The sequence below is a fragment of the Alosa sapidissima genome, chromosome 19 (genome assembly GCF_018492685.1).
Source record: "Alosa sapidissima isolate fAloSap1 chromosome 19, fAloSap1.pri, whole genome shotgun sequence".
In the NCBI taxonomy this organism is placed as follows: domain Eukaryota; kingdom Metazoa; phylum Chordata; class Actinopteri; order Clupeiformes; family Clupeidae; genus Alosa; species Alosa sapidissima.
The window spans coordinates 24,287,730-24,313,148 of NC_055975.1; the positions used below are offsets into that span (position 1 = coordinate 24,287,730).

General features: G+C 40.0%; 1 protein-coding gene across 2 annotated transcripts; it reads right to left on the reverse strand.

The window, feature by feature from the left end:
* Positions 1–115: 115 nt before the first annotated feature.
* Positions 116–25,329, reverse strand: rbks (ribokinase). 2 transcript variants are annotated; one of them, XM_042072093.1, is made up of 10 exons: positions 25,174–25,329; positions 24,610–24,665; positions 17,336–17,468; positions 16,135–16,198; positions 15,971–16,033; positions 13,892–14,056; positions 11,112–11,203; positions 7,895–8,083; positions 6,729–6,914; positions 416–502 (listed from the first exon to the last, which is right to left on the reverse strand). In XM_042072093.1, the coding sequence occupies exons 1-9, from the start codon at positions 25,174–25,176 to the stop codon at positions 6,738–6,740; spliced, it is 942 nt and encodes a 313-aa protein (XP_041928027.1). In that variant the 5' UTR covers positions 25,177–25,329; the 3' UTR covers positions 416–502; positions 6,729–6,737. The 2 variants fall into 2 exon arrangements, with proteins under 2 accessions (XP_041928028.1, XP_041928027.1); XM_042072094.1 differs by lacking the exon at positions 6,729–6,914 and having other exon boundaries at positions 116–502.
* Positions 25,330–25,419: the final 90 nt, after the last annotated feature.

The window sequence follows — 25,419 nt, forward strand, 5'->3', positions numbered from 1 at the left end:
AAGCAGATATGTTAAGACAAATGTTCAATTGTCGGTGGGATGTCTCAATATAGCAAACCCACATTGCAACATCTGATTCACCAAGAACTTCTGAAATGTACAAAAAAAAGCCTTATTGAATAGCGATATACTCAACTTTATTGTCACTGCATCACAACTTTGAAACCAGTAAAATAGATTAATAGCATAATTGAAGTAATCTCTCAGAACATTGCACATTTTCATTATATTGTTTCTCATTTTGATGTACAACCACTCTTACATGGAATTCTGTTGAAGATTTGATTTTCTACCGTTCTTTAAAGTCGGTGACAGCAGTAGATATCATCTACAGGAGCTCTGCGCGTAGGTCCTTCTGGTAGGGAAAAGATGTCTGGGTCCCCTCTTTTTGTACAGAGAAGCTTGCAACCACATTGGCCCGTCTGGCTACCTCCTCCAAAGGCAGAGAGGGATAATGAGCTAAGTAGAAAGCCAGCGCCCCAATGAAGCTGTCTCCAGCACCCTACAGAAAAGATACACACAGAGGTGTTATTCCTACAATACAAGACACCCGTTCACTGATTTACACCCACGCACTGATTTTATTTTGTGTTTCTTTCTTAAAATATCCATTTAAAGACATGGAGGAAGATTATTGTAGTACCAGGCCACCTCAATGTACAACAAAATACATGGCAACATATATATCAACCTTGCCCATGACAGATTTTCAGAGAGACTATGGTTTTACTTTGCTGATAAATTATGACAAAGATTATATGTACTGCAAGTAAAATATCAGAAAACAGATTTACGTAGTCTTTTTGGAAATGCCTTGTTCAGTTTATGATGTGTAGTATAACAAGCAACAGCAGGGGGTGGTATCACACCAGCTAGATGGACCAGTAGGTTCCAAATGATGGCAATACCTTTCAACTATGCACAGAAAGGAGCACATTGAAAAAGTAGCAATATTGTTAAAAAAAACAAATAAAATGGTCTACTCTTGTTCAGAGTCATTCAACAGATGAAAGGTGTCGCATTCCTCTGATTAAAAGCTATTAACACCGTTTAAAGTTTTTTTTTTTTTTTAAATTCTGAAGTCTAATGTAGAGTTTAAGTTTTAAGTATGTCCAAAATATTTTAAAGGATGGCAAACAGTGAGAAATTAAGCATTATAATGCAACTAAATGCAAACAATTCTAGTAAACATAATGTTGTAGTACAAATAATACCAACTATAGCCACAAGAGGCAAATTTAGGGTTCACAGAATATACATGGCAAAAGTTCAGCAGCAGCTTCAACAGAATAGGCCTACATTTGGAATTCTGAAAATGTTATTCAGGGATTTAAAAGCAAATGACAAGACCCCACATTGTTGCAGACCTTGACTTGTTTGCAGGAAGATTGGGATAAATACTGGCCCAACTTATTTGAAATGTGTAAGAATTGTATATACAATTATGTGCAGAATAATAGCAGTGTGTTTTATCCTTAATCCTTAGAATAGCTGTTAATTCCATAATATCAAAAAAATCATAAAATCCTTAGAATAGCTGTTAATTCCATAATATCAATGCATTGGGAACACTGCACATTCAATTTCAAATAAAAACATGACCATAATTGATCAAGTTTGTGTTATACCTTTACAGAAAGTGAAGAAAAAGGAATGTTAGGCTGTTCAAAAAAATAGCAGTGTTTGCATTTTTCTTTACAAACTCAAACATTTACTGTATAAACTAAAAAATGTCTCAAGATTTTGCTTTACTTTGAATCACTGCAATAATATCTAGTTGCATTACACTTATCTCTGAGAATTGCTTCACATGAACGCACTTAACTCATTGAATGCCAAGCTGTTTTCGGGAGCTTTGTCCTAGAGTGCCAGCAATCTAGACCATTGTTGATGATTTGTACAGCCACAGCATATTCTGTGTTATAGCTATGAACACATGCAATAGCTCGATTAAAAGGTGAGACTTTAAGCTCTCGGTGGGTGCAAACCGTGTATTTCTACACGCCTTTGTTCCTGATAAATCCCAAGCTAAACAGTGGCTAGTTTTCACCAAACTAAGCCGGGAAGTGATCAGCGAGACCAGAGCCGTATATGGACCCTTTCAAGAGAGTTCCATTATCAGCATCATAGTTGGCCCCACAAGACTTCCTTTTTAACATTCCATATGTTATCTTAATGCAGAGGAAGTAGATTGGGGCCCAAATAGAACGTTCAAGCATTGTTTTTGTTGTTATTGTTGAAAGGGTCTATAGAGATATATACGGCTCTATATACGACTCTGAGCGAGACCTGGCGACAGTGGCGAGACTGCCACCTAGTGATAGACCAACGAAAATGGCCTGGTTTTGACCTGACGTGCATGCGTCACTGATTCGACCCAAAGCGGCAACCGAGTTATGATAAAATGTCCAGATAAAATGTCCAGATTGTGCGTTTTCATGAGTTTCACGATCGTCATATCATATATTTCATTTCCATTCATCACAGAGTTCCCAAAATCACATATAAGGTGTGTTAGAGTGTCTAGTTTCGTAATTAAAAAAAAAAGTGTCTAGTTTCGTAATAAAAAAAAAAAAGCTAAACGTAATATTACGTTTTTGGCACTCAATGAGTTAATGTCCATCTCCATAATTGTCCTTATTTATATTTTGAGATACACATTAAATTGGCTGGATTAGCATACATTAGAATGCAGTGTTTGATACGCGGGTCGTGTCTTCGCTAGTTTGTGAGTGATTGACAAAGTTTACAATCATATTTGTCCATCCGGTGCGCATGTTGTTTAAATAGCAAATATACTTGTATCAACAGAATTGCCTGTTGGTGTGTTGATCAAAAAAGTAGGTGTGCTCGAGCACATTGTGGCCACTTTGATATCTTGAGGCAGCTGAAAGCTAGCCTGCGTGAACCCAGACAAACCTGTTGGCAAATTTGATTTGCTTCCATGGGATCTTTTCAGGACAGACCTGCAGAGAACATTTTTATTTGCTAATAGATTTGTCTGAGTTCACCTAGGTTAGCTTAAAGAGACAGACCAAGAACAACCTTGTCTAAAGTAAAAGGCACAGTATTTTTTTTTAAACGTGCATTATCAACAAGGATATTTCATAATCTGGCCAGTGTGAGTCTCTAGCAATGAGTCTCTAGCATGGAAATGCAAAGATTGTGTTAGTGTGCTTGGCTGAAAGCCCTTTGTATTTCTATACACACATTAAAAGTCATATTTATTGGTGTTTATTTTATAAAGTCTACATAATAGTTATGGTTAGGGATACATTTTGAGGTGAGTAACCTTAAGAATATCAAAAGCTGGTGTCAGCTTTAATTTGTCAATAGTTGAGAATAGAATCTTAAGCTTCAGCAATTTTCTGTAATTATGTTTTTTTGCAGTCCAGACAGCAGTTTTTCTGGGGAGAGGGTCATTCTCTGGCTTTTGTAAGAGAAATATTACAGTAAAATACAGTATTGTGTAACATTTTAACTAAAACTTATTCCTTTTTTGTTTAAATGTATAAATCAAATCATGCTTTTTCAAGAGGTCTCCGGAGAGAGCCCATTTCTTAATGATTCTAAACTTTTGAATGGTAGTTTAGGTACATAGTGTGTATAACTAGTATGTGTGTGTCTGTGTGGTGTGTGTGTGTGTGTGCGTGTGCGTGTGTGCGTGCGTGTGTGCGTGGCTGTGCGTGTGTTAAAAACCTTTAAAGAACTTTTGAGACACCTGTTAAGTTCTACTAAAGATTCTGTCTACTCAGTCAATCATTTTGTAAATGTAGGTATACTGTCTTTCATGGATACAGCATCCGATCAAAACATTTAAATTCAGATTTCCAAATTTAATGCATACTAACTTGCAGAGTCATCCGTCCTGCAAATTGTATCTGTATGACACAAAGCTGTTATGTTAGGCTTATCTAAGGCTTCAATAAGCTTAAGTGCAGTTGAAACAGATTTTTGAGTCTTCATCTTTCCTTGGATATCAGTTCAGAAAGTCTGCATGTGAGTAAATTGTTTTGGACATTTTTTTGGGGGGTTGCAATACCCGTGTGTCTGCTTCACTTAAAACATTAGTCCCTCTCAAGTACTGAAAAAGAGCAGTTGAATGTTGGATGGGATGAAAGAGTGGGGGGGGGGGGGGGGCTTGCCTGGAGAGGGATGACTGGATTAGTTTGGGAGGTGGGGGGTGTTAAATCTCTTACGGGAAAGCCCGCAGGAATGCGGTGATGTGCTCAGATTCAACCACAGATGGCTCCACCACTGGTTCTCACAGGCCTGCCCCGTGAGTCATTGCTCCAGCCTTCGCTCAGTTCAGCCGCGTTGTTCCTGCACTTCTTCTATAAGTCAGCCCTAATTGTACATTCTCCCACAATCTCTACTCCCCCAAACTCAGACATGACCGTTGGTTTATGGTTGACAGAGCCTTGGTTAATAGGAGGAGGGAAATTGAAAGGTTACTTAAAAAATATGGCGGCCACATTTTGAGCAAGTGTGTTTACAGGTTCCATGAATACAGCTGTGTTAGCCAGACTATGTTTGGAAATTTTGTGTGGTCAAAATGCTGTTCATGGAAAGTTCCCAGCTGATGAGGCAATGTAGATGACTTTGGTTGAAACCTCAAATACAGTCCGTTCAGATCAGAGAAAGACTGTGTTGTGAAATACTGTTTTCTCCTTTTTCTACGATGACCTTCTAGGGCAAAGCCAGTGACATTGGTCAATTTTTAATATGCCTTCAATGCTATGCATCCACACAGTGCATGTAAGTATAGCCTGCAAAGTGTTCCTTTTCAACCAGTTGCACAGCAGCATGTTTCAGAAGCCGCAGTATACTCTGTGCCCAAAATAGGCACCGGGTGTTACAGCTAAAACACTGCCACCAATAAGAAAATGATTTTATATTTTCCCACATTTCATTAACACCATTTCTTGTAAAATATGAATGTGGTCTATATTTTGAGGTTTTACCTTTGTTATTAGACATTTGTTTAAATTGGTGAATAGAACCAATGGGGGGTTGGGGTGGATAATCAAGTCTGTGTTTTTCGTTAGCCTGGTTAAAACACACTCACGATCAGGAATCCTTTCCAACACTAGCATGGTGATGGGCATAGACATAGCATTGACTTTGAAATCATTGGTCCAGCCTAACCAATCACATTGATCAGGGATTCCTAATGTTACTTCCTACTTCGCCTAAACTTTATAAACTGACAATAAACAGCATCTGCAGTCAGGAAACAATGTATGTGAGCCTACCTTTGCCGTAAATAAATGTACACATTCTTCCAACTGCAATTTTCGATTTTGAAACTATAGCGTCATCCCCTCTCATCGCTGATTGGAGAGGTAATCTGCCGACCAATGGAAATGTTAGTGAATTATGGTATTCCAGACTAGTATCTCCCTGAAAGGACATCTACAGTAGGTGGGCGTGGCAAGGCTAGTTTTTTGTGGCGTCCCCTCACACTTTACCAATGCCGTGCCCCCTCCTCTCCAACCCCCTGCGCTCTCTCTCTCTCTTTCTCTCTTTCTCTAATAGTGTTAATACGGTTAATACTGTTGCCTTTTGTAACCCATAACCCATGTAGCATGGTGCCCTTTTCATTTTACAAGCTGAACTGAAGCAGCCGCTGTGGAGCAGGAGAAGCAGTGGAGAGACACACATAAAGGTTGAGCCATAGTGTGGTAACATACCATTACGGATCGCGAAGACATTCAAAAAATCATTTGTTTTTTTATGAGCCCACGTCTCTTGGGGGTGTGCATCAGCATGGCCTGTTGATGGTGGTGTGCATTCATGTTGAGGGTGGTGTGTGAATGCATGTTTGCATGTCTGATGTGCGTGCCAGAGGGAAGTTGATGTTCAGGCAGTTTTATGATGATGAGCTATGATGTGGTTTGGCAGCAGCTTCTGTCATGAATATTGGGTTCAATAAAACAAGGACTGAGGAACTGACTGTCCTTTGAACATTCTAACAAAAGATTCTGTTCCGCAACAATCTTCTAAAATTCCATGTTGAATTCAATGAACCCAGAAATTCTTCAGAATGTTCATTTTCCAACATTCTCGTCACACCGGTGTGTCGGTCAAAGAGTATAGAAGTAACTTCTATACTATTTGTGTCGGTACCAGCTGAAGGGTTAAATAAACAGTAACAGCAGATCCAGCTGGCACCAGCATAAACAACATCTCCTCGGCTTTGAGTTGTCTGTGTGCTGGAAGGGGAAAATTGGCTTACTGGAAAAGAAATGAAAGTCGAACAACAAGCCAGTATTTACGGGGTCATTAACGCGTGAGGGAGTACACAGACGAGAACTGGACCAACCACAGCCGCGCTGTTTGGTGTTTGCTACAGATGGCAGCTCTGCTGTGATATTGAGTCACCCAGCCCTTGGAGGAAAAGCCTGAGGGGGGGTTAGTGTTCACACGCAGGGAATGTAGGAAGGGGGCACATGTCTCAAAGCCAAGGCAGCGTGTGTTGAAGCCCAAAGGCAAATGCTTCATTTAGCCCACAACAGTCGACGCATCAAGCCAGAATTAGTGGTAAAGAGAGTTAGTAAACAATATATGTAGTGTGAATAAGTTACACCTCGTTGTGTTTGACTTTTTCCCCCTTTCCTTTGTTTAGGAATGCTATGTCTGACAAAGCATAAATTGAAAAGGTTTGCAAAATTGTTTACAAAACATATTTGTGTTTTATCGGTACATTGCTGTCAAAGTAAACTGACCAAATAAACTCAGAAAGAGGGCTTAAAGAGGTTAGAAGCTTTCCTAAGAATTTCTTTCCAAGGAATCTCTTGTGGGAGTTCTGGAGAATTTGGGATCATATCAGCATCGCCGCCATGAGTGGTAAATGAGTGATGACAAACATCTAGGTCTGGTACCCAAGCAGACAATCCAGATCCCATCGTACACTGTAAAAATAAGGATTCCACCCACAGCGTCAAAATAGATCTATCTGATTCGCCAATGAAACTAATTTGGCCATCAAACATGTGGGGCCCTAATTCATTTGACGGGTAAAGTGCTCAGTATGTCAGCAAACAAAGTTTTCATGCATTAAAAAACAGCTGTTGTGTGGCATATGGGAGCATTGAGCTGATTCATCAATGTTTGCGCTACAATGCCTTGCCCATGATGTTAAACTTGCAAATAAAAACGTTACAGGTTTGAATTAACTGTAAGCGTCTTTCTATGTTTTCATATTTGTATTCTTATATGATGAATTATATGCCACTATCTTTTGTATTGGTGAAATGTGGTTGGGATTTTAAGAGGGGTTGAATATTGCAAGGCACAGTAGTATGAATGCGGTCTATATTTTGAGGATTTACTTTTCTTAAAATATATTCTTAATATAAATAGGTGACTAGAAGCTGGATGTGAGCTGCCATTGAACTAAGACCAAAACTCAATTACATAACAGAAATATTGGCCATAGGGGCCCTTGTCCCTATGGCCCTTGTCACGCGAGTCATCATTGCCCTTGGACATTTTCAGCCGGCTGGAAATTGGACTAATTTTATTTTTATATTTTACTTATTTTATTTATTAATTTGTTTGTTGTCTGTCTTGTATGTCTTGGTGTCACAGGTACGCTAGCGACTACGCCGCTCCGTCCGGCATCTTTTGCGTTTGTTATTTCTTAAATGTAGTTCTATTGGTGTCACGGGTACGCTGGCGACTACGCCGCTCCGTCCGCTATTGTCTTTGTTAGTGTATGTGTCAATGACAATGTCTTATATGTGGAGCGCTTTGATTTGCACTCTGTGCATGTTAAATGCGCTATACAAATAAAACTGACTTGACTTGACTTGACTTGTCAGGGTAAAATGCAGAAAATTGGGGCCTTTAAAGTGGAATCAAAAATAGTCCTCAAAGTTCCAGTTCCTACCGTTGTATCCACAGCTGTGACACTGGTTGTTGGAATATGCTTTGGGTGCGAGTCTTGTGACGATAGCACTACACAGCCTTGGGATCCTAGTGTGACAATGACCGAGCCACACCCACGTCTCAAAAGTTCCAGGGCTACCTTCCCAGCATCTTCCGAGGTGGCAACCGTCTTACCCATAAGAATTTCCGCCTGGAGAAACAGGGTCAGAGAAGACCTTAATTTACAAACTAAACAATACTGAGGTGAGAATATCGGCCTAATAAAGATAATTTTACATACTACACAAAATCGACAGAGAGAGGAACAAGAATAAATTTAAATTTATTCTCAATCAAACACAAGGTGACTTTTCATGAATATGGCTTGACCACTATGTTCTTGTGCGCAAGTTGCAAGTATTGAAATATCAAGCTGTGAATGAATAAAAGTGCGTTCTTGTATGTGTATATGTCAGAGGGAAGATGACCAGACAAGGCAACTACTCACATCTAAGGGGCAGATGTACTTAGATACATTAGAGAGATTTTCATTTCACACTGAATAAACTGAGCCCCAGGGTAACCATGTAACCAGCATGTCACCACACTCCGGAACCGTAATATGAGACGCCCACAACTGAACAGTTATCATTCAATCGCAGGTGTAGTTGAATGGAGTCAGCAACATTAAAAAGGAATATTTCATGACGTCCTTGAATGCATACCGGTATGTATGACACGGAAAAACACAGCATGCCCTTCTGCTCTGCACTCCTGTAGTAGGCAATGCAATGAAATGCAGTCTCTACATGTGCAGTCTCTACATGCCATGTTTTAGGTGCATGTACCAACACAATTACGTCTGAAATGGTAACATGTTTGCCCCTACATTTGTGCATTTGTAGATTTTGTGCAATGTACCTTTGGCCTTAAAGGTGCCATGTGTAAGAATTGAGGTAAAAATATCCAAAAAGGAGGTGGAGGTATACTGCTCCATCTTTTATGGAATGTGGAGTATGAATTGATTTTTTGGCAGACATTACACATGGCACCTTTAAGCATAAAAAACATTTCAACAACAATGTACCTGCCACATCAAAGTATGATATGTGTTTTGTGGTTACACCTGTGCCTTGTACAAAATCTGACTCACCGATAAAATATCTGTCCTCCACTAGTAAGCTACACTGTGTGCAAGACTGACATAGACAAGCATCTTGTCTTTGTCTTTGAGAGTGGTCTCTAAATATACAGATTTAGTTACCAGTCTCCTTCTTGGTGTTTTTAAGCAGCTGATGGAATTTATTGTGTGATGACATAGACAGGGCGTACAGTGATATATTTTGAGCTCTATACTGATTTTGACCTGACAAGCAAAAAGGGGTCATCTTACAACGGGGGGAAATAAGTATTTAAAGCAACACCAAAGAGTTTTTTGTACCTTAAAATAATGTTTCCAAAATTGTTTCAGTGGTTCATCAACTCGTAACAGAGGGAACGGCACTTCTGCATTCGCTTCGCGGCCATCTATCGGCTATAACCGCACTATGTAAGTTTGCCAGATCGGGTAGCGGATCTGTAGTTCGATGGAATGAGACATAAGAAACTACAAATTTGACTTGCATGATGTCGCAATACATCGTACTTTCATAAAATCATGCAACATATTCTACCTTGTCTATGGATATCGTTATTTGCAAAGCCGTTGCTGGATAAACAAATAGCGTGCGTGCGACAGAGGAAAAGTTCTTTGGTGTTGCTTTAACATGTCAAAAAAAATCAGTAAGTACATTTCCAATGAAGCTATTCACATGAAATTTCCCCAAACATTAGTTTTAAGTTAGGAAATCCACACAAAAGAAACCCAAAGGCAAGGAACCAGCTGAAATCTGTAAGTAGTTAGAAAGTAACCATACCTCCTATCTGTGCAAATTAATATCAACTGGCTTAGTATATATTGATGGGCTACAAAAAAGGTCTTTCGTTACCAAGGTGTCACACAAGAAACCTCTCATGATGGGTAAAGGCAACAAGCTCTCCCAAGACCTTCACAACCTTACTGTTGCAGAACACATCAATGGAACTGGTTACAGATGTGTATCAAAACTTCAGAGTCTTCCAGTAAGCAGCATTGGGCACATTTTCTGCAAGTGGAAAGAACATCACTGCATCATCAACCGGCCACATTCAGGATCTCCTGGCAAGATTTTTGACTAGGGAGTCAGAAGGATAGTCAGAGGAGTAGCCCAAGAAACAAGGACCACACAGAAAAAGCTCCAGAAAGACTTGGAGTCAGCGGGTACAGTTGTTACAGAGAAAATCATAGGCAATGCACTCCACTGCCATGGCCTCTATGCACGCTCACCCTGTACAACTCTATTACTGAAGAAAAACATGTCGAAGCTTGTTTAAAGTTTGCTACACAACATTTGGACAAGCCTATGAAATACTGAGAGAATGTAGTCTGGTCAAACGAGAGCAAAATTGATTTTTTTGGCTGTCATACTATAGACTGTGTTTGGAGGCATCATGGTGTGGGGCTGTTTTTCTTCTTATGGCACTGGCAGACTTCATACAGTTGAAGGAATGATTAATGGAGAATCTTGCCATCCACCAGGATGATGAGGATGAGACGTGGGTAGACCTTCCAGCAACGATCCAAAGCATACAGCAAAGGAAACTCATACAGAAAGAAAATCAAGGCCCTGACTTCCAACTGAACATTTGTGGAAGGGATCAGGATTTACAAGAGGGCACCCTTGAATCTACGAGATATAAAGACTATCTGTTTGAAAGAATGGGCCAAAATCACACCTGAATACTGTGACTGATTAGTTTCTTCATACAGGAAATGTCTTGAAGCTGTCATTACAAACAAAGGTTTTTCCACAAAGTATTTAAATATTTAAATTGGCACATCCAATACTTTTTTCCTGTGTCATTCCACTTTATTACACATAACCTTATTTATGGACTTTAATGTTCGGATCTCTTTATATGTGTGAATTTCTTGAGTCAACACTAATGTCTGGTGAAAATTTTCATGTGAATAGCCTCATTGGAAATATACTTACTGAAAAAAAATGTTGACAGGTTCAATACTTATTTCTCCCACTGTATATTAGTTAGAATTAGAATTGACAAGCGCATCAGGTGATCTAAAGTTAAGCACAGTACATACAGGCAGTAGTGTATTGGCAGTGTCTGGGTTTGGTTTGCAAAGGTTGTTTTTGTCTCACCTCTGACTCGTTGCAACAGAAGATGTCCGACAACTTATAGAACTCGGGGGACAGGTCAGGAAAAGCAGGTGCTGGATTAAAGATGGTTCTAACTGCGGGAGGGGGACAGTACTTTCAGCACTACACTCCAAATCCTTCCAGGGCTTTCCATAATGACATTACATATCATTTTGGACAATGGATTAAAATACTAAAGTAAACAAGGAGCAAGGAGCCTTAAAGTCACAATGAATTGCTTCTGAGTGAGAGTACAAATGATCAATGAACAAAATATGCATGTTCCTGTGATATTTTCATAATGTAAATGCTAAGTCATCCACCTTTTATACAGTTTTGGGGAATAGACAATAGTGGCCATCACACATAAGGATGTGTTGGTGTGAATGGCTCTCGAGGTTATTCCATAGGTGGATTTCCTTCTACTGTATGTTGAAGGTCATTGTCCTGTTGCATGAACTAACTTTTCCCGAGCTTCAGCTGGCAGATTGATAAACTCCAAATGTATTATTTCATTGATCGAACTCCAGGTGTGCTAACTTCTGACTTTTGTTTCAGCCATTGGGTTCACTTACTTTTTCCAACCCGACATTGTGAATGTTTGAATTATGTATTCGATATGGACAAAATCAATACAATATTTTTTTGTTATCAGTAAAAACAGATTGTGTTTGTGTTTGTTCACAATTCACAATTGTAGTTTAGATGAAGGCCAGACCATTTTTTTTAAGACAAATATACAACTAAATGCAGATAATTGATTTTCTAGTTTAGGGGTTCACGATTCCTTGCACAGTGAATGTGATCTAGAAGTGGAAAATAGCAAATACTAACCATACATAAAACCTACAGTTGAAAGGATACTCAATAATTTTGTGGGATTATCAGGTCTGTGGACATCTTGTGTGTAATACAAATATCAGAGTGTTCAACAGCTCAACTCAAAGGTCTGCAAACATCCGGTTTGGCTGACCTGCATATAACACCACCAACCCAGTGAGGAGGCTGGCTAACATTTCAAATGCTAACACAGTAAGGAGCTCCCGTCTGAGCTAGAAAAATAGCTTAATCATCATAGAGTAATCAAAGTTATTTCACAATAAAATGAAACCTAAGTGAGAAACATGTACTGAGGCGCGGAATTGTTCCTGTTTAGGGAAAGTGTACATGACTTTAATTGCATCTTGGCAGGACTGACTAAATAGTGATCTTGTGCAATTCAGTTTTATTCACCAAAGGATGGGGTCCTAAGCTGAATAAGATGGTGTGTGAACAACATGTATATTGTATTATATTAGTGGAAAGGGGGAGGAGATAAAGGTAAAGTTGAATTGCGAGGGAGAGGGAGGAAAAGAAAATCACAGAGAAGTGTGAAGGGAGTATTTGCACAAGCCCACGCTGATGCTAAATGCTATTAGCTTGTGTCACGGCTAGAGGCCAAACCCTGATATCTAAAGTGATTTTCTATTAATTTGGAACGAAGGCCCCTCACGGCTGCCCCCCCCCCCCCCCCCCCCCAACCCGCCCCCCTCCTACTCACTAAAACATGGTTCAGCATCACCAGCTCTATGGAGTTTTGGCAGCGTTGAGTGCAATGCACATTAGTATGTGATGTCAAAAGGAACGTGGGCGGCCATCTGTCTTGCCCATCTGCAGACAGGCCCTGGTGCGTCACCATTAGGTTACTGGCCTGTGCCAGGCAGAGAGGAGAGGGCTCCTACCAGCCAAAGAAAACACGCAAATGTCTGCACCACATGGAAGGGTCTAAGAATAGCTCAGGTGCTAATAACATTTTGTGCTTCCTGTCATTTCACTCTAAGAGAACAGTGGTGTGATTCTATCTATAAACCACACAGCTGAGAGTCCTAGTGAGGGTGTATCCTATTTAGTGAAATTCAACAATGGACAATTCCATTGTTAAACTACTTTAGTTAAGTACTACGGCCATGCCCAAGACTGTTAAAAACTCAAAACCAACCTTTTTTCTCTGGCCTTCCCAGCTTCCTAACCTTCCATCTGTTGCCATATACAGTGGAGGAAATAATTATTTGATCCCTCACTGATTTTGTAAGTTTGCCCACTGAAAAATAAATTAACAGTCTATAATTTTAATGGTAGGTTTCACATTGCAACACATGAAAAAAATTATTTAGCATTTTATTGAGTGAAATAAGTATTTGATCCCCTACCAACCATAAAAAAATCTGTCTCCCACAGATTAGTCTTCACTTTAAGAAAGTTTTACTTGCTTTATTCGCTTTAATCTTAGCTCATTACCTGTATATTTTGATATTCTGTCTCTCACTATTAAAATAAACCTACCATTAAAATTATAGACCTTTAATATCTTTGTCAGTGGGCAAACTTAAAAAATCAGTGAGGGATCAAATAATTATTTCCTCCACTGTATGTCTCCTGCTGTCCTTTGATTGTTGTTGTTATTGTTGTTGTTGTTGATATGTGTCTGTTTGCTGTTGTATGTCTCATACAATTAACAATTAACAATACAATATTTGATTTAGTATAGCACTTTGGTCAGTGAAAGCTGTGTTTAAATGTTAAAATTTAAATTTAAATTTTAAATTTAAATTTGACTTACTAACTTGCTAAAATTAAATTTGACTTCCTAACTTGCTTCAAGTTATGGGTCATAAAGTGATGGATTAGATTATGCTTATGGTGTTTGGCAGACGCTTTTCTCCAAAGCGACTTACAGTATTTTGATTAAATCTAATGCAAGCCTCTAGACTGTCACAGGCAGGGTCATGGATGAGTAACTGTACCTTGATGCTTACGCGCTGCCCGGAGGGCGTTCAGAGACGTGTCCGGGCTGATTTCCAGCTGGCAGATCATCACCTTGGCATGATTCAGTGCCCCCTGCGCCTTCTGCAGCTCCGGGTCTCCTAGCAGCATGTTGGCACCAGCCACAATCACGATGGCATTCTCACCTGCAGACATGACACACCAGACAAAGACAAAGCAGGGTCTATACATCTCTGAAGCATTAAATGTGCTGCTTAGAGTGAATAAGCTCTGTTGAATAAACAAAGTTGTTGCTGACTCAACCTTAGTTATAACTGCTTAGCCAGTAGTAAGTGAGAAGTGTACCATAATTTCCCAACTAATAACCAAGGTTTATACATTGATTTTGCCCAATTTCTTCAGCTATGAGGGGGTGGGCTATACAGTACATGGGAATGTATTTATTTTCTTCATTCTTCCATCTGAAATCTGAATTAAAACAAATCTGATTATCATTAGTAATGTAATGATTCATAAGCTGTGGTAAATACACGGGTGCGGTCAATAAACAGATTTGTTTTTTTAATCTGCATAAAACACTGTCCAGTCGTTTATACACAATGTGGCTAACAATCAGGAAATTCCTGTACTAATGGGAAGAAGTCGCTGTCATCTACATGGTCAAACTCTAATAGAACCTTCTCATCAGCGATGCCATCACACATTCATCATCACAGTGCTAGGAAAGGCAATAACTAGTTTCACATATTATTCATAATGTAAAAATCACTTAAACATACTTTTCTGAGAGTAGGATTACTCACATTAAAGATGCAGTCAGCGATTGTACACGATTTCAAGCCCATAACCTTTTTTGACACATTCAGAAATCATCTCCTCACGATCTGCTAGCTGCCCATTCCATGAATACACTGTAAAAAAAACTCAGTCTCTGTAGGCAGCCCAGGCTCCGAAAACTGGAAACAAACAAAGTGGGGCCAGCCTGTCCCCCAAACAAAACCGAAACCCTGTGTGGAGTTTCTCTGGGAATACTGAAGGGAGGGGTAAGCTATTGTACCTCTCTGGTGTGTTTTGTTTTGATCCTTAATTCAAATATAATGTACGTTGTTTTGGTCAAAAGCGTTTGCTAATAAATTAAATATGAACATAAACACAAACAAACGCGACTTCCTGTGCAATCGCTGACTGAATCAACATTTCTGTTAATATGCCAGTATTAGCCAGCTGTTGATAACAGTGATAAAATACAATCAGATCACTATACAATCAAAAGTATTTATATGTCTGACTGATCAGAAGCCAATCCGGTGATAAAAACAAGTTCTTAACTTCCAATAAATACCTGGAAGTTTATTGGCTTGAATCACCTACTGTATCACATCTGGTCCCAGGATTTACAGGAAACCCAACAATAAAAAGAGATTAGTGTCTATGACATGAGACCCAGATAATTTAGAAAATCATAGCTACCTTGAGACGCCTAACCCACAAGTGTTTGTGTTAATCCGTGAATTAGTGAAACACACTCAGCACATAGTGAACACACAGTGAGGTGAAGCACACACTAATCCCGGCGCAGTGAGCTGCCTGCAACAGGTGCTCGGGGAGCAGTGAGGGGTTAGGTGCCTTGCTCAAGGGCACTTCAGCCATTCCCACTGGTCGGGCTCGAACCTCCGGTTACAGGTCCGGAGTGCTAACCAGTGGGCCACGGCTGCCCCTAAAGACACAAAACTTGATTCTAGACATATGCTGAATGGGAAAGCTGGTTTCCTCATGAACAACTTTGGCTTCTGTTGGCATCACCATCTGACGTTCAAGTTTACATTTCCTGTTTCTCTATAACTAGAAGTGAAGTTGATGGTTCAAGCTTTGTGTGCAGTTAGGCCCATGCCACACACAGACACAGGCTGGTTATGTCATCCAGCTCTCTGTCCAGGTTGGGCTATTTAAAACTAAATACAGTGTGGGGGTGTATGAGAGTGCTGAGTGTAGTCAAGTAGGTGAACTGAAGTACATGTATACTGGCTTTATTTAGAATGCATTCATCTGGCCTGGTTCTATTTTAGGAGCTTTTAGTTCATTTCGTTGACTTTTGGTACCTGCATCATTCACAATGATCGAGGCAGCTCCAGTTGCAGCGTCACTGGTCTGTTCCACATAGTCTGCCAAAACGCAGTGGAAAAAGGAGAGATAAATGGTGGAGTTAGAATAGTTTGCTATGAGTTTTAATGACAGTAAATTACACTAAACCTTCAATCATTACCTGTTGATATGCCATTGTTCTTAAAATTCTGTATGTAATTGTCTCCAAAAACATCTTTGCCAACCTGCAACAGAACAGGGTAATTTGAACCCATTGAAGGGAATCAGTGGAAACAGTACCGTAGGTCCAAAACAATCCTAAGACACTAATTGTACCGAACCAGTTACAGTTACTGTTTTGTGTCCTTTGCTAAATACCACAAACTGGAACTAACCAAGGTTCTAAATAGGGTTCTATTATAATTGTATACTGTATAACAGTTAATGTTTTCAACCAGAGTTTGTCAGAAAACTAATAAGATCTGTCAGTGCAAACAATACACTTCATACAAGTAGCTTTACTATTTGTAAACAGCTCTCTGCTGTTTTTTGTTTCTGAAAATTACTTCAAAGATTTACATTCCTTGTCCTGTCACTTCTCCCCTTGAGCAGGCTCAAGTGTGTTACTATGTAGCAATAAAAGACAGTCTAGGTTTGCAACTGGATGAATCAGTGTTGACACACACAGCCAATACAGTTTAGCCACCCCACCATTCTGAATAGCTTGAATATCTCTGCAATGTTTCATGTAAATGTGTGGTATGTGAGCCTGGGTTATTCCCGTAATCCTAAATGAAGGTTGAAAATATTATTTTGAAATATACTTAAAATACTTTTACAATTTTCAAAGAGTGTTCTATTGTAATCAGTCACATTGTTTTTACTTAACTTTATTAATGATAATTACTTTGTCATTACTTATCATAAAAATAAACAAAAAGATTACAAAAATACTGCTTTTAACTAGCACCAGAGTGACATTGATCAATCATTTTCTTTTAGTTGATATAATTAGGTTATTGACATACAGGCTGTAATAATCTGTTGGTTCCCAATGTTTCATCTGTAACATTCAATACATTAATCTGAGAGAAAAAAAACTCATCAAGAAATAAATATTTGGAATTTCAATTGGATCTGTTCATTGTGGTGGATATATCTTGACTAAACATACACAACACTATTACATTAAAATTCCAGATGGCCAATTAAAGCCTAAAAGCCCTCTCAGAGGGTGTGTGTTTACCCCTGAACCAAGATATGAGATGAATAGAGCGAAGACAGATAAACATACATATACACATACTTTACTTGTTGCCTGACTTCGAGCTTTGCACGCCATTTTAATTAGGGCCTACACAGTCTACAAACACATATAATACCTTGCAGACCATTGCAGTCTTTGCTCCCATTCTGGCAGCCTGTACACACTGATTGGCTCCTTTCCCACCGAAGCCAATGAAAAACTTGTGTCCATGGATGGTCTCTCCAACTCTGGGCAGCCTTGGGGCCTGACTAAAATGAGAAGGCAGCGTACTATTATATTAAATAGGTTGCTTTTATTAGAAAAACATTGGATACAGACAAGTATAAGTATAAGTATAAGTATACTGTTTTGATCCCGTGAGGGAAATTTGGTCTCTGCATTTATCCCAATCCGTGAATTAGTGAAAGACACTCAGCACACACTAATCCCAGCGCAGTGAGCTACCTGCAACAACAGCGGTGCTCGGGGAGCAGTGAGCGGTTAGGTGCCTTGCTCAAGGGCACTTCAGCAGTGCCTACTGGTCGGGGTTTGAACCGGCAACCCTCCGGTTACAAGTCCGAGGCGCTAACCAGTAGCCCACGGCTGCCCCAAGTCATGTCTGTGTTCAAAGTTAAAATAGCACCAATATGGTAAATGAAACGAAAGTTAAATATATTGACACTGTATTCTTAGCAAAAACAATCTGTGAGCAAAGTGCTGGAACTTGCTACCTGAACACTTAAAATATGCTACAAAACTACTACAAAACACCTTTAAGAGTCACCATCCCTGATGAATCCAACAACATGCCTCTACTCATGGTCTAGCCCTCTGTAGCTGGGTTAGCCCTAAATGTGTGTTTTATTATCTTACTGTAGTACCCACTTATATCAACTGTATCCAGCTGTAACGTTACTCATCTCATACCATACACGTTACTATTTCTTTCTGAGTTTTTTTTATGTTTATTTTATTGCACTAATTTCTCATTTTCTGAGAAGCCCTTCAAGGGACGGGTGCTGCAGAATTGGCATTAGCTATTAACACTATAATGCATGTATTTAGACCGTTATCAATTTGTCTATGTACATTATTCCAGACCTGTTCCAGAGTGTGTGATTCTTCAGTCTTTGACGGTTTCAATCAAATGTTTAATAAAGCCAGAAAATTATAAAATTACTCTCTAAATAATGGAACATCAAAACTGAGTAGAACACAATGAAGCACAATGGCTTGTAGGAACATAGGGTATTATTTCTGCAAATGTGCAATCCCACAGCACCATAAGACCCTATGGTTATGCTGGCTCCTGCAGTTAGAAACAGCAGATGGCACTATTTTGCCTTGGCTGTCAGCAGGAGAGAAAAAGAAGGAAGACGTGCTTTGAGTAGGCTGTGTCCTTCCATTTGTCACAACTGCACTACACATCAGCCTTTAGACAACTGGATTTCAAACTTCAAAGCCATGCATAGCACTTTGATGAGCTGGAAGCATTTTTATAACACCCCCTGAAATTTTTTTTTCCAAAAAAGAGACAGAAAAAATAAAATATCCCTTTCCAGTTATTGTAAATGATCCAGCACTGATCCAGTGGACACCTTTGAGAACAGAAGACAAATGACCTGATGAAAATGTGTAAGATCCAAATCAGATATGGGCTTGATTGAACTTGCAAAATTCAGAGAAGAGAAGATGACTAAAAGCTCACTAAAGGGCAATTCAAAGTTCCATTGCTCTTGTGTTGAATTAGAGTTAAACTTTAAGACATGCAACTCAACTCTATTGTTCAAATAGCAGAGTTCATGATTTAAAGTAAATTAGAATACAGAGAGCTTCTAAAACATCCTCTGTGTGGCTGGGACTCATGTTCTGAATTCTATCGTGGTATCACACAGTGTGTAGGCCTGATGGTTGATGGCCGATGGACCGTAGGTCACAGGGGGTATCTGAAGGGGTATAGTGAGAGTCTGAATCAACTCTCATTATTATTATTATGATAATTAAATATCTTACTTGTCTCCAAATGTTCACAATTATTTTTAAATACATGCCCTTTTGGCCTATAATTCTCAGTGCACTGCACTAGGACTGTCAACTATTGATGTGTGGATAAGTGATATTTTTTTACATGATTAAGACAGAATTAATGTAATACTGCATCAGACACAACTTTGACAACAAACAAGGTCACATAGAGATATTTTGATCACTAGCACATTCATGTAGCTATTTCATAACATTCGTATGTTAGTGTGCACCAACAAAAGGTGGGTGCTTTATGGACCCTTTCAAGAGAGTTCCATTATCAGCATCATAGTTGGCCCCACAAGACTTCCTTTTTAACATTCCATATGTTATCTTAATGCAGAGGAAGTAGATTGGGGCCCAAATAGAACGTTCAAGCATTGTTTTTGTTTTTATTGTTGAAAGGGTCTATAGCGCACTGATGTATTTTGTTTTTCACATCTAATCAACACATGACGCTCAGTTAGGGGTAAACGGTTAATTGCTTTTTCATTGAAATCACAATTTGAACTAATGCAATTAGCAAATTGTGAAGGCTGCAATTAATCTCGCAGCGCGTGACTCAGACCTGATTTTTTTGTTTTGGTTTATGGCTTTTGAGTACATGCCATCCTCTTTGTGTGACAGACAGTCATTCTCACCAATCAGAAGTGCCATGATCCCTATTTACCAGGCATGCTCACCAGTCAGAAGTGGCTCAACATTTAGCAGCTGCACAGCTTGTACAGCTGTAGTGTAGAGAAATGGCTGCCGCTGAAGCAAAATTGCAGGAATGGTTTGTGCTGACTATTGGGGAGTATTTTGACTTTACCAGAAGTGATATACAAATAAACAAAGGCTTTGCATATAAATGATATATAAAACATTATTATATAGTATTGATAAAGCAATAATAACCAACCCCATATTAAACAGTCATTTTCACCAATCTCAATACAGGGAATAAAGTATTCAATTCAATGAGGCGCATGTTCGTTCCTTGGGGAAACAAAGTTTTACAGGACAAGAAATAAGCTGTCAGCGTATGTTTGTGTTGGTGTGCAAAACTTGAGAAGTGGGTGTGGTGAACCAGTGGTAATGTCACAATAACGACAATCCGTTGGCCCGGTTCCAATTCCCAAACCAGTTGTTGCAAGTCCATGTTGATTTTGATAAATACCAGTGAACTTTAACTTAAACATACAAATTAATAGATTAACAGAATGGAATGGGTTATGGAGCAGAATCGACGGGTACCTCGCCATTCAACAAAAATAATGGTTAACTGAAGGCTTTGTTGCGCTCATGCTGAGTAATCATAAAATCATTACCAGAACTGCACGCCATAGAAATAAATGTTGGCTAGTTTGTGTATGCGTGCTGGTGCATGTAGGGGAAAGTAAGTCCATTTAAATGTTGCAGGAAGTGTTAGGCGTGTCAGTGAAAAGGATGGGTTGCCTTTTCACATTTCCCTCCCCCTCTGTAGACTCTCAACTGGGGTGGTGAGACAGAAAATCTGCCACAACATTGTGTTGTGTTTGCTAACCTTAAGGGCTGCAAAGCCAAAACCCAACGTGTTATGCGGGCTTTTCCCTATAGCCATTTCATGGTTCTATGGTCCGTTTCAGAAACAAAGTCCCTACCCAAAAGGTAGTATTTGAACGTGTTCAAAGCCCACTTAACTGCAAGGCACCCTCAAGGTCACGAGCCTCCCTCAAGGTCATGAAAGTCCCCCTGACCTTTACCAGTGTTTCCCATACATTGACTTATTTGTGGCGGCCCACCACAATATCAACATTGACCACCACACAATGATTTTCCAGGTTGTACTAAATTGTGCTTAAATTTAATTAGCATCATAACCACGCTACGCTAATTTGTTAAAAACTGTTGCATTCCAGTTAATTCTGCAAACCTACCACCACAGATAGAATTTAATTCTGTGGGAAACACTGTTTACTAAGCCAGACTTTCTTCTTAAGTCAGTGAGGGATGCAGTGTTGGTGGCAATGTTGCACAAACTGCAAACCCCAAAAAGGGCTGGACATTGTTCGTAGTCTGGGGTGGTGGGAAGTCTTGAATGGCCTCAATTTTGTCCTTCTGGAATCTAATTACCCCATGTCTTTGGATATGCCCTACAGCACCTCCTGTTGGCCTAAGGCACATTTCTAGGGCTAGACAGTCAGCCCTGCCTGATGGATGCTTCATCCCTGAATATGACAATGTCGTCCAAGTAAATGCTCGCATTGTCCAAGTAAGTGCTGTGTTGAGTCAGACCTCCTTAGCCGTTTTGACCTCCTTAGCCTTAGGCATTTACCAATAGCTCTTATATAGGTCCAGGGTAGAGATACAGTGTGCATTCCCCAGATGCTCTGTAAGGTCCACTAGCCTCAGCATTGTGTAGGCATCAAAGTATAATTGAGCATTTACTTGCTGAAAGTCTATGAAGAAGTGCAGAGCTGCTTCAAGCATTGTCTGACCTCTCAATCACCCCAAGCCTTTGCATTACCTGCAGCTCCTGCAGGCAACAACCGTTCAGGAACTCAGTACATTGGCTGCCTGCCTGGAGTGTAGTCCCTCAGTTGGATGTTGGGTTCAGCAAAGGGGAGTGACTCCAGGCTGGTCTCTAAACAGGCTCTTCAGGGAGGACAGCCTACAACTCCTGCCTTTGCTTTCTCCTTTCAGGCTGGTCATAGGTGGTTGGCCCCAGCTTTCTGCTGATGCAGAGAAGTCCCTGCCACTTGGCCAGCAGCTTGATCTCCTCAGCAGGATAACATTCTGGCCTGGCTGGAAAGACCACTGTCTCACTGGCTGGTCATATCAGCTTGTCTAGGTCTGCAGAGCCCAATGAAGATTCTTCTTTACCAGTCTGGTCATCTCCTCCATCTTCTCCCTCATGGTGATGACAGGTGAGTATGTTGGAGGTGGTCTTTGGCCACTCCCAGGCATCTCTTAGAACAGTGTTTCTCAAACTTTTTCAGACCAACGACCACTTAACCAATAAAAAAAAAACTTCACGGACCACCTATCTAAAAAAACAAACAGTAGACCTACTTCAACAGTATATTACACAGTAGGCCTACTCACTGAACCACCTTGCTTATTGTCTTTGCACCTTGCTTATTGTGTCAGAGGATTCATGTGATTTAAACTGGCGTAGCTTACATAGGTAATGTTGCAGAACCGTTGGGCATTACATACAAGTTGGTACAATATTGCAAAAAAAAAAAAACCTTTGAGAAACACTGTCTTTGAAGATCAAGAGGGCCCCTCACCTGTCTGTCATACAGGACCTCTAATGGCAAGAACCTTCACGGAAGTTGGAAATGCTTAACTGGTTTACTGGAAAACTTAAAAGTGGAATATGTTTAGTAGTATTTCTGCACATCAGTGTATGGCCATTACAATTTGCTAGCTATCCTCTGTAGATTCACATGACCCAAATGACCTGCCCATGGGATGCCAAGACCCAAATGACCTGCCCATGGTATGCCATGACCCAAGGTAAGTATTTTCTTTTTCTTCTTCTTCAGGCTTGTGGTATTATTTTGCAGGGCAGCCGTGGCCCACTGGTTAGCACTCTGGACTTGTAACCGGAGGGTTGCCGGTTCGAGCCCCGACCAGTGGGCCACGGCTGAAGTGCCCTTGAGCAAGGCACCTAACCCTCTCACTGCTCCCCGAGTGCCGCCGTTGTAGCAGGCAGCTCACTGCGCCGGGATTAGTGTGTGCTTCACCTCACTGTGTGTTCACTGTGTGCTGAGTGTGTTTCACTAATTCACCGATTGGGTTAAATGCAGAGACCAAATTTCCCTCACGGGATCAAAAAAGTATATATACTCATACTTATACTTACTTATTGCAAGGTAACATTCTCCTGACATTCTCCGTAGCTTGGCCTGTCCCTAGACTGGGTAAACCCAGCCTGATCTGTCGGCGATTTCTTTTTCGCCCTGCAGCTCAGGCTGAAAACCTGTGCATCTTTCTCTGCTGCTTCCGTTACAATTTTGCCGTGACCAATTACACGCTGGCTTATCCACCTGGCGCGCTATTGGCAGGTTTAAAGCAACACCAAAGAGTTTTTTGTACCTTAAAATAATGTTTCCAAAATTAGTTTTGTGGTTCATCAACTCGTAACAGAGTGAACGGCACTTCTGCATTCGCTTCGCGGCCATCTATCGGCTATAACCGCACTATGTAAGTTTGCCAGATCGGGTAGCGGATCTGTAGTTCGATGGAATGAGACATAAGAAACTACAAATTTGACTTGCATGATGTCGCAATACATCGTACTTTCATAAAATCATGCAACATATTCTACGTTGTCTATGGACATAGTTATTTGCAAAGCCCTTGCTGGATAAACAAATAGCGTGCGACAGAGGAAAAGTTTGGTGTTGCGTTTAAACGATGACGATAGCGGAGCGACGGCAAAACTAAAGTACAGTAGCTTGGAAAAAATCGTCGGGCTGCGTTTTTTTGTCTTGTTTTGGTATAGTGTCCTCTTCCGGGCTGTTGCATCGCTTCTGAGTCATGAGAAAGTCCATACTAGTCAGAGAATAGGGAATCCACTGATAGGGACTTTCTCTGAAGCAATGCCACAGACCGGAAGAAGGAAAAGGTAGGTCTATTGAATCAAAATTGAATCATAAGTTTTGTATGTGTCATTGTCACGTAGTAGTGACAGATAGTGAACTTAAATTTCTGATTGGCTAACCAAACCTGAACATCACCATTGGCTATTCAACCAGAAAGCATCGATCTTCTCAAAAGTGTCCCTAGCTCTGTAGAAATGACTCGTTCACACAAAATAGATTCGTAATTGAAAGACATAGTAGCCTAATGTGGAACGGTTTGTATTGGTACATTATATGTGGGATGTGGGTGTATGGGTAATGGGTAATACTGAAAAATGTTCATGTATTTTTTTGCAAAGTCATAAATCAGTTTTACAGTTACAAATCCTAACACACACACAAACAATTTATGAGGCACTTATAATCCCAAAGGTGGTGCTGTGTTGACAACTTTTTGTACATACAGCATTTATTTGTAGTCTAACTGTAGAATATATTTGTAATGGAAATATTTTATATTTAACTGTCGGATGATTTGTAGTGTAAAACCGATCTGTACAGTATATTTGTAAAGAGTAGTGCATATTTGTAATATTGACAATTACTTGTAGTGTGAGTCAATTTTGATTGTAGTGGCATAAACGTACCAACAATGTTTGCAAGCTAGCTTTGTGGTATAGTTAGGCTACTACAGTGCAAAAACAAATTCAGCCTTCATACTTTAACTGTTTTTAACTAGCCTTCAATTTGAAATGTTTTGCTGTTTCATGGGCTACTTCTGTTTTACAATCTGAAAGATACTTCTAGGGAAACAGTTGATTTTTACACTCACCTGACCAGGTCAGTCATGCAGGAACCTACGACCACCACATCATAGTCCTCAGCACTCTGATGGGCAGATAATAAAAGAATGACTCCCTCCCCCCATTTTTAAAGAGGTATCATATAGCTCATGGGAGATATAATGTCTATACATGGCAGCTGGCGGCCTAAAAGAGATATGTTGGCTTTCAGGTTGCCAATTACCTATTTGCGATATAGCTGATTATTTCAATACAATGTGATGTGACTGGCAGCAACGCAGAAAATCCTTAATTAATTCCAATCCCTTGAACAGTAGCCTAGGTTATGCTAATCCTGATTCAAGGCTGTACATGAGAGACTGGCCGCTGGCCATAGGACAGCATAGGCTGTTACTGACGGTTCAAAATGACAGTTGCATAGCATATTATTGCAACGATGGGGAAGCTGCTGTCTCTTAGACTAGGCCTATACTTCTATGAATTTTAGGCAGACTAAAGTTTTATGGATTTAGAACGACTGGATTGGTACTTTCGTTCTCAACTTGTTCATCTTTATTCAGAGTTAAGCATTTTAAAACCAGCATGTCTCTCACCATCACTCTGCAGAAGGTCCAACGACGCTAATAATAATGCGAATCTATCTGTGCATGCAATTTATCTGAACGAGACACATGAACGCACTTTTGCATTTGACACACTTTTAATATTATCTGAAACAAATGTTCAGACTTTGCACCTAGGTCTCTAACGTTAACATAGACTATGGTCCATACGCGCGAAAGCCAGATAATAAATATGAAGGCAGAGTTTAATTCACGCAATTTAATCTCAGTTATTGA